Source organism: Paramormyrops kingsleyae, chromosome 25, assembly GCF_048594095.1.
Source record: "Paramormyrops kingsleyae isolate MSU_618 chromosome 25, PKINGS_0.4, whole genome shotgun sequence".
Lineage (NCBI taxonomy): Eukaryota > Metazoa > Chordata > Actinopteri > Osteoglossiformes > Mormyridae > Paramormyrops > Paramormyrops kingsleyae.
In genome coordinates, this window is record NC_132821.1 from 3,258,018 (window position 1) to 3,270,967 (window position 12,950).

At 42.1% G+C, this 12,950-nt stretch overlaps 1 protein-coding gene across 5 annotated transcripts; it reads left to right on the forward strand.

Moving 5' to 3' along the window:
• Positions 1 to 72: 72 nt before the first annotated feature.
• LOC140583003 (pantothenate kinase 2, mitochondrial-like) lies at positions 73 to 11,722 on the forward strand. Of its 5 annotated transcripts, none has more exons than XM_072707567.1 (9): positions 73 to 269; positions 6,745 to 6,834; positions 7,071 to 7,423; positions 7,556 to 7,800; positions 7,882 to 8,058; positions 8,369 to 8,492; positions 9,938 to 10,063; positions 10,477 to 10,606; positions 10,687 to 11,722. In XM_072707567.1, exons 1-8 carry the CDS (start codon positions 236 to 238, stop codon positions 10,525 to 10,527), a joined length of 1,200 nt encoding a protein of 399 aa, XP_072563668.1. In that variant the 5' UTR covers positions 73 to 235; the 3' UTR covers positions 10,528 to 10,606; positions 10,687 to 11,722. The 5 variants fall into 5 exon arrangements, with proteins under 5 accessions (XP_072563668.1, XP_072563667.1, XP_072563669.1 ...); XM_072707566.1 differs by lacking the exon at positions 73 to 269 and adding an exon at positions 5,550 to 5,732; XM_072707568.1 differs by lacking the exon at positions 73 to 269 and adding an exon at positions 5,960 to 6,411.
• Positions 11,723 to 12,950: the final 1,228 nt, after the last annotated feature.

The window sequence follows — 12,950 nt, forward strand, 5'->3', positions numbered from 1 at the left end:
CTCGGGGATTATTACTGTCGCACAGTGTGCTTACGCTGTGTTACGTGTAGCAGGTTTGATTCGTTGGCGCGTTGGTGGAAGACGGAAATTCAGAGAAAAAGACAAAAAAATTCTAAAGTTTGGGACCACTTCAAACAGACGAAAAGCGAAAATAATGTCCATTGTAAAAAAGAATTAGCTTACCACAATAGCACAACGTCTGTGATTCAACATCTCAACAGAAAGCACCCAGTCTATGCATCCATTCCACAGAGCGGAACCAATACAAGGTAAGCGCGAGCGTTTCACATTTGCGGCTAAACAAAGACCTGCGATAGAAACGTATTTATGGACATATGTGTGAATAAAAAAGTATACCAAGATTCAGCCCAATTCAGCCCATTCCCTATTTTTGGTTGTCAATTTCAAACTGTGTTTCCTGAATGTCCTCCTTAAGAAAAAACACATCATCTGAACCAACCTCAGCCTGAACAAACTGATTGATCAAAAATACACTGACAGCTTGCCCTAATGTCGACTGTCGGATAACACGCTCAGCTACTTTGACCACCTTGACTATACCCTCAGAAGGAGTCATCAAACCTCCATTGTTTTTTAATGTGAGCAAGTGGTAGCTTTGATCATATGATGCCGGTACAGCATCTGTTACCAAACTAGCACGGCACACATCACAGGACAGCTTTCTCAAGATCTGTCAAACGACAAACCCTGAGATGTAAACAAGGGCATTTTCCATGATGCCACCTAAGCGGGTTGGTAAGTAGCTATGGTGTATTAGGATGAATTCGCGGACGATTACGTCACCCACGTGACATGGAATTAACTTTACTATAATATTCTGGAAAGTTGTAATTGTGGATTAATTCCGATCGCGTGTTGACTGATCGTCCTGAAATTCAGATCAATCGTCCATGATTCACCCCGAATGTTACTAAACTGCACGAACATGTTATTTACCGATCCCCTGTAAAACCTAATTTTGCCATAAATAACTTGGGCTCATAAAGAGAAGCCAGGATGCTCATCTGGGCCATTAGATCGGCATGCAGGATGCTTATCTTGGTTTCGGGAGATAGGGTGGGGGGTCGGTATACAGCACACTGTATTGCCTTTAGGGGGGAACAGGGAGGCATTGCGCAAGGACGCCTATTGTAGTATGTTATCGCAAGCAGCATCACTCGGACAAAAGGGGCAATTGGAGCACACTATATTGCCTGGGGGGAAGGGGTGAGCCTGGCCAGCTTACCCCCTGCCCACATGCAACTCTAAATTTAGTATAAAGGAAGGGGGAGATCCCAGTACTGATCGGAGTTCAGCCGTGGGATAGAGCGCGCATCGCCCGGCACTTTCTTGGAACTCACGTGTTGGTCTCCTGCCAGGACTGAAAGGGCTCCCCAGTCCATGAAGGTGGGTGATGATGGCACGTCCGAGTGTAAATAGCTTTGCAACTGCTTATGCTTTCCCTTGATTGTTGCGAGTAAATTATCGGCGCTTGTGATAATATTTCGTAACTTTTTATGTTTCCTTGCTTCTTGTATGTGTAATTGCTTCTTTTCTATATATATTCATACCTTTGCACCTAATACTATTAGCTATAAGATATATATTATTTGATATCCGTTGTAGTACGAGTTGTTTTGCATTGCCTTCAGTATGATAGCTCAGTATTGGTGTTAATGCGAGATCATTTTGTATTACTTATTAAAGTGTATTTGAGTGAACCTAAGCGTGCCTGTTTGTTCCTTCGAGAGCCCTATATCCCTCTCTCATCCATTTTAAGACATATGGTCACACACATTTGCAAGGATGTTTGCAAAAGGAGATCTTCTGCTGCTGCTGGTGTAGAAAACATCTCAACAGCAGACAGGGAGACAGTCTCATCCTGTGCTGCCACGTTTCCAGATGTGCTTGGAGAGGCACCACATCGAACCATGAGACAACGGAAAATGGCACGGAACCGACTAGCTGAAGGATTGTTATTCCAGCCCCCGAAAACACACATGCAGCACTTTTACAGATCTTTACTCTTTTTCAGATGAATTTCTTGAGAAAGAAAAAAAACTGCACTGCTAGTAACAATTTGGCTTCATAAATTGTACAAAGTAAGAGATTTACATGCATGTCTGTTTGTCCCCACAAAGTTGATCACAGCTGTCAGTCTGAGGATATTATAAAGACGATGCAATTACCATGGTAACACAGGATAGCTGTGACTGGCCACAACTAGGTACCATGGCAAACAAATAGTCTTATGGAAACCTTTATGGAAACAGACAGATATACATACATACATACACACAAAATGGTGTGTGGTTAAATAAATAAACCTAAATTCTAAAATACCTACCCGATGCCCTGATTGAATTAAATAGGAGCTCTAAGTGGTCTTGACTGAAACGATAGGTGCAGATGTATCGCTGACACTGAAGCAGTTCTGGAATCATCATCAGGGTGTCAATGTTGATGATGAACCCCACAACAGATAGGTACCTTCAAAACAAAATGTTTTGTCAATATTATTACTGTAAACCAAGATACTTCAAGAGAGCGTGATATAAGACAACTAGAAAAAATAAAACAGATATGGCCAAGGTTGAAAATATGAACACCGCCATACATATGGCATACTGTAGGTGTGATGATGCCACACTGCCAGTATGACACCTCCAAGAACTGGAAAAACAAACAAAACAAAACAAAAAAACAGCAGACTGCAACAACATTAGAAGCAGAGAACAGAGCATCATATGAACTAATGATGCAGCATGCAGGAAAAGAAAACAGAGTAGGATTAGTAATGTAATACGAGTCAAAAGTTTAGACAATTATACTTTATGGAGCTCTTTTTATGACTAAAACTACAACATAACACAGATGGGGTTATGAAGTAAACAAAATAAGTGTACACAAAGTTAAAGAAAAGGAATTCCTTCCAGTAGTCCTAAAAGAGTTCCTATATGTGTTGAGGACTTGTTGGCTGTTTTGAAACATACTTCGTTATAGTTAAAGTTAAATTAAAAAAAATATATATATTTTTTAAATAAACACGAGTTGCACGCCTAAACTTTTGACTGGTACTGTATGAACATAAATGAAAGCATCAATAGCCATCTCTACAATATTCTTTGAATGTTTTGGTCAAAAAAAAAAAATCCATTTCTCCCAGCCTTGAAATAACATCATATGAACTTGATGTCATGAACTCCTCATGAAAAGAAAAGCTTCACTATTTCCTAAAACCTCTTTGATCAATGAAGGGGTGTGCCATCTTTAATCACCAAACTCATCAAGTAGTTCCTGCCTCACAACAAAAACTCTACTCTCTCTGCCCAATTCAAACAGCTCAGTGGAGTTTTGAAACCTTTGGCATGGGGATTGCAACTGTTCATGATGTCAAAGAGCCTGTCAATCATCTAAAAGCAAATATATGTATTATAACAGGAGGAATCTGAATCATTAGCATAAATAACATGTTTCCATGTATCATTAGCTAATTACTAAAATATAGCATCAATGTTTTTCACTATTTGCTTCATGGTTATTAAACTTTGCATGTAACATTACCTCAATGAATTCGGCTGCTGCTTCACAGTGTTGAAACTGTGAATAGCCGAGGTCCCTCAATGTGCGCTGAGCTACTGTCACAGAGCGACTCAGTGTTTGTGCAGCCACGGACACCTTCATTTTCTATGAATCAAAATTCACATGCTTGTCTGTGATTTTGTTGGCAGCATGCAGCCCTTCTTTTGCTTGGACATCATTCAGATTAACTATGTATGTCCAGTTGATCTGGCTAGTGGTGCTGCTTATTGGGCTGCAACATATTTCGTGCCAAGTTCAAGATGTGGCAAGGATCCATCGTCACAAACACCTTTGCACCAGTCACTGGATGTGCAAAAAAAGTTTTTAACGGTTCACCAGGGTTGACCTTCAGCCAGCATCCAAGCTGGTTACACATGCTGACATTTGAGGCATGTCCATCCATTGTAACAGACACCACTGTCATCCCATACTCATGCAGTTCCTCCAATGCATGAACAAGTAGCACCTTCTGTGTCTCTGGCAACAGGGAGTTGATCAGGTAGTATGCAGTTGGAGCCTTCCAATGGCCTTATAGGCCAACCACCATAAAAACAAGAGCCTGTGTGGCCACATCCGTTTCATTCACTCCATCCCCCATATCCACAAAGCCAGACATTTCCTAGGTATGTGGATCATATTGCACATGTTTTTTGATGGTCATGGCATCCAATAGAAGACTCACGCGTCTCTATTTAGCCGGATCTTCACCATGTTGAGTCCAGGGTTGGCATCTAAAAGAACTTGGTATAATGAAAAAATCCAGTTTAATCCAAATGCCCAATTCAGGATTTTTCAACCAATTAATAATCACTGTGGGCGATAACCATAAGCAACAATTTGATCACATGATGAGGATTTACTTAAAAGGCTTCTATTTATTATGCATCATTATTTATTTATGGTATTGATTAACTACACCACCTTTTACATGTCATGATTAAGGGATAAAAATAAAAGCTTAGAAAGAATACATCAAATGGATGAATACCTTTGCAATGTATGTGGATGTGGGAAATTCAGATGGAGAGACTCTCTGAGATAATTGTAGGCTTTGGGACCATGTAGGTGGAGACTGAGGGCAAACTCTTTCTGATCTTTTGTATACTCATGGCTCTGTTTGGACAGGAGATGCACTGGAAGAGCTAAAATTCAGTTAGCACACACAAATTAGAAACTCCCTTTGAAATAATAATTAGGATGGCTTTTGGAATTTTACCCTTAAGTACATACCGCTTTCTCCATATTTGTATTTTATTTCTATTCTACCTGAGTATAAATCCAGCCTCTCTTTCAGCCCTTCATTAATGAGGTTCTTCTCCCTCAAATTTTGCAGAAGACCACATACTCTGTTCTTTGCTCTCCGTTCTCGATCCTTAGCTCTTTTCTCTTTCCATGCTCTCCACCCTAGATAAGATTTCATTGAGTCTAGTCCTTAGATTTTCAAGAGATGTAGGCAGCGCATAGGAATGGTCCTAGTAGACACAAGGAGTCAAGTTTATATCACATCAGTCAATTCATAGTTAGTATAACGTGCTGTCTGCTGGTCTGTATTTGTAATCATGTCAACCCAATATAAGGAAATCATGAGTGGATACACTGTACAATGTGTTGGTGGTTGTCTGTCAGTTTAGGGAAATTAATGTGGAATAAGTTACTATAAAATAAAAGATCCACTCCCGACGCACATTATATAGGGTACGATATAAGTGCAGCTTCACTAAGCACATCAAACTGCAGTCTGACCAGGTGAACACACAGTTCACATTAACGTGTGAATTATTGCCGTCTTTTTATGTCCGCATTCGCGTGCATTGCCTAACATTGCCAGTCTGCAGGCGTGAAATGATCTGCTTCTAGACGAAAGGACGCTTTGGCCATGACGGCCTTCCATAACCTCCGCCCCCGATGACGTATTTTTCCCGTCTACGTTGCAGTGAGGTTGTTAACATAACATACGTTCTAGAACCCGGGCAGACGATTCTCATTTCCTTTTAGTAGTTCCTGGAGGAAGCAGCAAGTGATAGCGATGGCCAGTTTATTTCGCTATTTCCAGCCGCGCCATTTGCTCTGCGCAACCGGAGTGGTGCTTGCGGCAGCCGGTACAGCGTACCTTGTGCAGCGACTCAGTAAAAGGGTGGAGCTACAGGAAGGTACCTTGATACTTATAGTCTATATGTGTAATATACAGTGGTACCTCGGTTCTCGAACTTAATCCGTTCAGGACTCCGGATCGAATCCTAAAAAGTTCGAGTTCTGATCGAATTTTTCCCATAAGAAATAATGGAAATGCCCCGATCGTCCGCACCTTCCGTGTGCCACGCCCCCTCGTTAACCTCGTGTGGGATCCCCATGTGATCAGTTGTTTCTGATTGTTGTCATTAGTCCTCTGTGTTAAGTTCGCTTTTCAGTTTGTTTCCCCAGTCCGGTCATTGGGTGCGTTCGACTGGCTTACAGCGCTGGCTTAAGCAACGCATTCTGATCCTGACGCAATGCATTACGGTTAGATGCATTGCGACCTCTCACCCGGCTGCACAAACTGGAACCGCCTCCGTGACGACACACCTTTGCCCTTATTGGCTGAAGAGTTTAGTTACATGCATGACGTTTGTATCTCAGGCAGTTCCAATGCGTAATCTGCTATTTCTCCCGAATATCACGTAAAGCTGTGTGAACTGGTTTTCAGTTAATTTACCTGGTAAAATAAAGTTTAAATAAATGACATAAATGCTCTAATAATACACGTAAGTTAGTGGTTTATTTATTGTTTGTTACTGTAATGTTGCGCTGCTTTATTTGGTTAATCGTCCAGTCTGTGAAGAAGGCATTCAAGTAAGAATTGCATTGTAGTATGACTCATTTCCTGGCATGTACAATTTATATTCACGTTCACGGTTCGACTTCTGATATTCAGATCAAGTTCTAGGTCAAACTGGTTTGTTCGACTTTCAAGAAATTCGAGTTTTAGTGAGTTCGAGAACTGAGGTACTACTGTATATACATTTCGCAGTAGATTAAAAAAAAAAAACATTTTTACACACGTATGCCCTATACCCTTGAAAGAGTAATAAATAATATGTCCACAGATCAACACTTAAAACAATAATAATTTGTTTTGATTAAATATATGTTTAGTAACTTATCACTTACACTTAACAATGGCAGTGCCCAGGGAACCAGAGGAGCCGACCAAACCCTGCACATCGCCCAGCCCTGCCGGACACACAGCGGAGCCGCCAAGGTTGAACAAGCCACGTAAGTGTCCCCACCACTCCCATCCAAAGGCCTTTCTCATGTTATTTCCCAGGTTTCCCATTTTTATGTAATGTAAGAGATGCTGGTCCGGACCAATAAGTAGATAAGTAAGCTATCCAATGGATGGATGGATAAATTCTTTGATCGTCTTTAGTTATTCTGGTAGTAATTGTTGATCTTCAGATTTATGAATATCAAACAGGAAAGTAATTACTTCCCTTTTTTTCTTGCTAAAGCCTTTCCCTGGTTCGGAATGGACATTGGTGGGACCCTTGCGAAACTAGTCTACTTCGAACCAAAGGACATCACAACAGAGGAGGAACAGGAAGAAACGGAAAACCTTAGAAACATCCGCTCCTGTTTGACCTCTAATGTGGCTTATGGCTCTACCGGCATCCGGGATGTCCACCTGGAAATGAAGGGTCTGGAGCTGTGTGGCCGAATGGGGAACCTGCATTTCATTCGTTTCCCCACCCAAGACCTCCCTGCCTTTCTGCGAATGACCCGTGACAAGCAGTTCTCCAGGCTCCATAAAACACTCTGTGCCACGGGTGGTGGGGCCTACAAGTTTGAGGCTGATTTCCAAACGGTGAGTTCAGCTGATGTTTCTGACTCAGATTTTTACAATGTAATGCGATTCACTTTGTCTTTGAAAAGGGGAAATTTCCAGAGGAAATCACAAATCCTATTATCAGTTTTGTTTTCCCCGTAACCCCTTCAGATTGCTGGTCTACAGCTCGTGAAACTGGATGAGTTGGATTGTGTCATCCGTGGGGCCCTGTACATGAACTCCAGTGGACCCTCCGAGTGTTTCTACTTGGAAAATCCAACTCATCCAGAGCAGTGCTTCCTCAAACCTTACCCACTGGAGAACCCTTACCCATTCCTTCTTGTTAACATCGGGTCTGGGGTCAGCATTCTCGCAGTCCATTCCAGAGATAATTTCAAACGTGTCTCTGGAACAAGGTGAGCTAGGCTCTGATGATAATTTTTATATCTTCTAAAGCTAACATTGATATAACAGTTTGATTAATGTCTGGCTTTCAGTCTCGGTGGAGGGACTTTCCTTGGGCTGTGCTGTCTGCTGACGGGTTGCTCCACGTTTGAGGAAGCACTGGAGATGGCCTCACGTGGGGAGAGCACACAAGTAGATAAACTTGTGCGGGACATATATGGGGGCGACTATGAGAGGTTTGGTCTCCCAGGCTGGATTGTGGCCTCCAGGTAGGATGTGGTCATATAATATAGTGTAAGTCAGCCTAGAATGACCTGCAACCCCGGCCCTGACACAAGGCTTAAAATTGTGCTCAAGCAATGTAATACTGTAAGAAGTCACAAGAGCAAGGAAGGATGCCTGGAGGTGCTGGGTGCTGAGTAATCTGAAAAGCAGCTGTCGTTCAGTAACCCTCAGTCGTATTTAAACCTAGAGGTATTAGCAATAACCTGCATTGTACCTGATGCTGCAGGATTAACCAAGACATGTCAGAGAAGAAAAAAATAGGGTTTATTTATTGCTGTGTACTCTTTGTTTCAGTTTTGGAAACATGATTTATAAAGAGCAGCGCGATTCAGTGTCCAAAGAAGACCTGGCCAGGGCAGCATTAGTTACCGTCACGAATAACATCGGCTCCATCAGCAGGATGTGTGCCTTGAATGAGGTAAGCCTTTGTCACAGCTTACACACTAGGGTGGGGTGAAAGAAACAAAATTTCCAATAGCAATTTCCTATAGTGCAGAAAAGTTGTCACTGGACCTCGTTATTAAACGTGCGAAATATCTTTGAAATAGGTTAATATTTTCAGGCTCTGCAACGCGATCGAAGTTTTCACCTGTCACATCAATGCGCAGATCCGCGCTATGTATCATCCATATAACGCAATGTAAATTGTTACAATTTAATACAAGAACCTAACAATCAGTCAGTGACAATGAATAAGTGGGGAACGACTCATTCAGAAATGTGGAGCATGCTTACACTGACATACTGGCAATATACACTATCCATTATCTATACCATCCATCCATTATTTATACCGCTTTATCCATCTGGGTCTTACCAAAAATATTGGGACGCCACTCCAAATCATTGAATTCGGGTGTCCCAATATTTTTGGTAATATAGTGTATCTAACCATTTTGACTGTCATGCTTAATACTTTTCAATTTGGTGGCACTGAGGAACAATTTTACATTGTGTTATGATATGGATGATACGTAGCATGGATCTGTGCATGACAGGTGATTAATCGTAATGACGTAGAGCCGCAGAGCGACGTTATGTATGTGTATGGCTGATACCCAGTAAAAATCTGCGTTACCTGAACGTTGGTATTTTGTAGTGATTATCACCTGAAAATATTAACCTTCAAAATTTCAAAGAAATTTTGCACGTTTAATAACGAGGTCCAGTGACAACTTTTCTGCACTATTGGAAATTTTGATTTTTTTCACCCCACCCTAATACCCACAAACTGGTATTTTGTAGCGATTATCATGTTGTGAAAGTGCACAAACACAACATCGATGAGTATAGATAATGGATAATGTATACTGCCCATTGGTGTGACAGGTGAAAACTTCGATCGCGTTGCGGAACCTGAAAATATTAACCTATTTCAAAGTTATTTGGCACGTTTCATAACGAGGTCCAGTGACAACTTTTCCGCACTATTGGAAATTGCTATTGGAAATTTCGATTTTTTTCACCGCACCCTATTACACACACCGTGCCTGTGTACTCTGTTCACATATGATTCACATACGTGATACAGAGTGGGATGAACCGCATTACTAAAGAAATTTCCCACTATGTAGAGCAAAACCATACCTCCAGAACAAAGACTTCTGGCTTATCCCTACTAAACAGCCCTGCTCTCTGTTTTGTTAAGATATTAAAAATTTCTTACTGTGTTTTTGTGTCTAGCAAGTCTCATAATGCAGTTTCTCTGTAATGTCTCCCATGATGCAAAACCCTAATTCCAGTAGTAGTAAAGGCCTTTCCTTCATGCTGTTCAGTGACCACTGGGGCAAGAAGTATATTTTTGTTTTAAAAGGGGGAATTTGTTTAAAACTGCTTGCTAGCTGCTTTCTTTATTCTCTGAAGAACATCGAGAGAGTGGTGTTCGTGGGCAACTTCCTGAGGGGTAACATGCTGTCCATGAAGCTGCTGGCCTACTCTATGGAGTACTGGTCTGCTGGACGATTGAAAGCACTGTTTCTTCAGCATGAGGTATGAGTCATTTTAACCTCAAGCCTCCCTTAATGTTTTGTAATAGCCAGAGGTGGAAATTTCAGGTCCAGAAAGTAAAAATCCAGACCTGGATTTTGTTTCAACCAACCAATTGTGTATGAAGAGTCAATGTCACAGAGTACTCAGCTGGTTGGTTGAAACAAAATCATGGTCTGGATTTATACTTTCTGGATCTGAAATTTCCACCTTTGGTAATAGCTAATTAATGTTAATGGCCGCTAGCTTATGAACTTTTTGTATATGCTGCTAAAGAATCAGCCATTTTGTTGATGCACAGTTTTTCATTTCGTTGTTCATGTTTTTTTTCCTCATTAAGCAGTTATTTGCTTGGAGCACCACATAATTAATGTATACTGTTTATAATGTGTATAATGGTTTTTATTTTTTTACAGGGCTACTTTGGAGCTGTTGGGTCACTTCTGGAGCTGTTAAAATCCTCCTAAGCCCAGAAGTATAAATGACCAGAGTGATATTCTACCGCCCTCCTGTACATCTGCAACTCCATCTTTGCCATGTGGCCAGGTAGTGTATTCTAGTGTCTAATTCAGTTAATGTGTATTCTGTTTTTATTTTTGTCTTCTAAGTTTTTCTTTCTAACGTAGGTCCATCCATCCATCCATTAACTTCCGCTTATCCGGAGTTTGGGTCACGGGGGTAGCAGCTTCAGGAGAGATACCCAGACCTCCCTCTCCCTCTAAGGCGTTCCCAGGCCAACCGAGAGATATAATTCCTCCAGCATGTCCTGGGTCTGCCCCGGGGCCTGTAGGACATGCACGGAAAACCTCTCCGGGTAGCCGCCCAGGAGGCATCCGCACCAGATGTCCAAACCACCTCAACTGGCTCCTTTCGACGTGGCGTGACGTGGTCTCAGACTTAGAGGTGCTAATCCTCATCCCCGCCGGTGTGACCTCACCAAACTCCTGTGACGCCCGGCTACCAGGCGCTGGCAAACGGGCCCCTCCCCCATGCCGGGCTCCAGGGTGGGGCCCCGGTGACCCTAGTCTGGGCAAGGGAAACGAGACCTTGATAGAATTCTTTGTCATAAGGGTTTTTTTGGATTGCTCTTTGTCTGGCCCCTCCCCTGGGTCCTTTTTGCCTTGGGAGACCCTACCAGGGGCTATTGCCCCCGACAACATAGCCCCCAGGGTCACTGAGGCACGCAAACCCCTCCCCCTTGATATGGTGGCAATCCAAGGAGGAACGTAGGTAATGGAGAAAAAGAGAAACAGACCCAAGAAGTTATTTCATAATAAAAACCTTTAAAAATATTTATGAGAGTGTGTTTTACCACTTTTCTAAATGTTTAGTGTCAATAGTAAATTCCATGGTGTGCAAAAAGCTAAAAGCACATGCATTTACACATAGTAGTAATTTGAATTATTTGTTTCTGAATCTATGTTTTTTTTCTATTATAGAAATTACAGCATGGAAATAATTGCACTGTGTTGTGAATAAATTTAATGAAAATTTCTGTTTAAATCAGTACCATGATCGTCCTGTTACATGGAAACTACATGAAATACTATTTTAAAATCAAGCAAGGCCTAAACTGAAAGTCAAAACTGCTGGAGAGCCAACAGGGTCATGCAGATTGGGACTGGAGTGGTGCCGAGGTGTTGACAAGCATAGTGGATAAAAATGGCATGTATGGCAGTACCAGCAGCCATAGTTTCAGTGTGTAATATGTTAAGTGGTGGATAGGCTAAGTTGAAGTAATAGGTATCCAGTTCAGATGTGAAGACTGAGCCTGATTCAGTATCCTGAACATAGGCCGGTAAACCATTCCATAATATAGGGGCCCTGTAGCATGATGCTTTGCCACCAAATGTCACATTATTTATATGTGGAACAACAAGAAAGGATGTTGTTTGACTTTGCAAAACGTCAGGGTTTGCGGGTCTCTGGATCCTGGTTCCAGCACCCTCATCTGCATCATCAGACTGGGTACCCCTATGCTGGTGGTGCAGTGAAGGAGATTGATCACATCCTTGTGGGCAGACACTAGAGGTTCCTACAGAACTGCAGGGTCTACTTAAGTAGCCAGTTGATGAATTCTGAGGACAAACTTGTTGCTACTGAGAGGGTTCAGCTTAGGTCCAGTAGGCTACCACGTACTAGGAGAATGAGGCTGGAACTGGCCAGACTCTGAGATTAGGCTGCTTCTAATGAGTTTGCATGCAGCTTGTCTGAGGAAATTACAGACTTTGGTGTGGCTGCTGAAGCTCACGTTATGTGGGAGATCTTTCTCGATAAGATCCTGAAGGTTGTGGAGGGCTGTGTTGGTGTTGCCAGTATTTCTAGAAGGAGGTGCTTTATCTCTCAGGGCACCCTGGATATTATATAGAGGAGTCGCAACACACAGCTTGATGGCAACTCTGGTTTTTACTGATGTTAAGACTGAAAGATGCGCTAGGGGTGTTTACTAACATGTATGCAACACACGGTCATGGTCTGGACATGTGACAAAATGAGAATCAATACAGAAGATCTCATTGTCCTTATCCCTGTCCAAAAGAATTTGGATTTGATAACTCCCAGGAATTATGCTAGGAGAAGTATACTAGTAAAAGTAATAAGCCTATACATTTACAAACAGCCTGGTCTGGTCCAGCAGTCTGGTGTTATTCCTGCCCTCTCAGTCCCCCAGCTCCAACAGCCTTCAGAAATAAATATTTGCCTATCAGGCTAATATCTGTATTGATGATATAGTAGTTCTTAAAGTACAGCCTAATTTATAACTCACCTCTTGGTTCTGCGCTCTGTTCTCATCCTGCCATCTCCCTGCTGCCTGCACACTGTCCTGATCCTGCCATCTCCCTTCTCCTGTGCCTCTCCTGCCTTCTGCTGACCACCACTTTCCTTAATT

What these genes read in the sequence shown, in the direction of transcription:
- LOC140583003 (XM_072707566.1), top strand. Translation starts at nt 5,609, where the DNA reads ATGGCCAGTTTATTTCGCTATTTCCAGCCGCGCCATTTGCTCTGCGCA. An exon ending in AAGGGTGGAGCTACAGGAAG is followed by an intron (nt 5,733 to 6,744) that starts GTACCTTGATAC and finishes TAACAATGGCAG; the next exon opens with TGCCCAGGGAACCAGAGGAG. An exon ending in TTGAGGCTGATTTCCAAACG is followed by an intron (nt 7,424 to 7,555) that starts GTGAGTTCAGCT and finishes TAACCCCTTCAG; the next exon opens with ATTGCTGGTCTACAGCTCGT.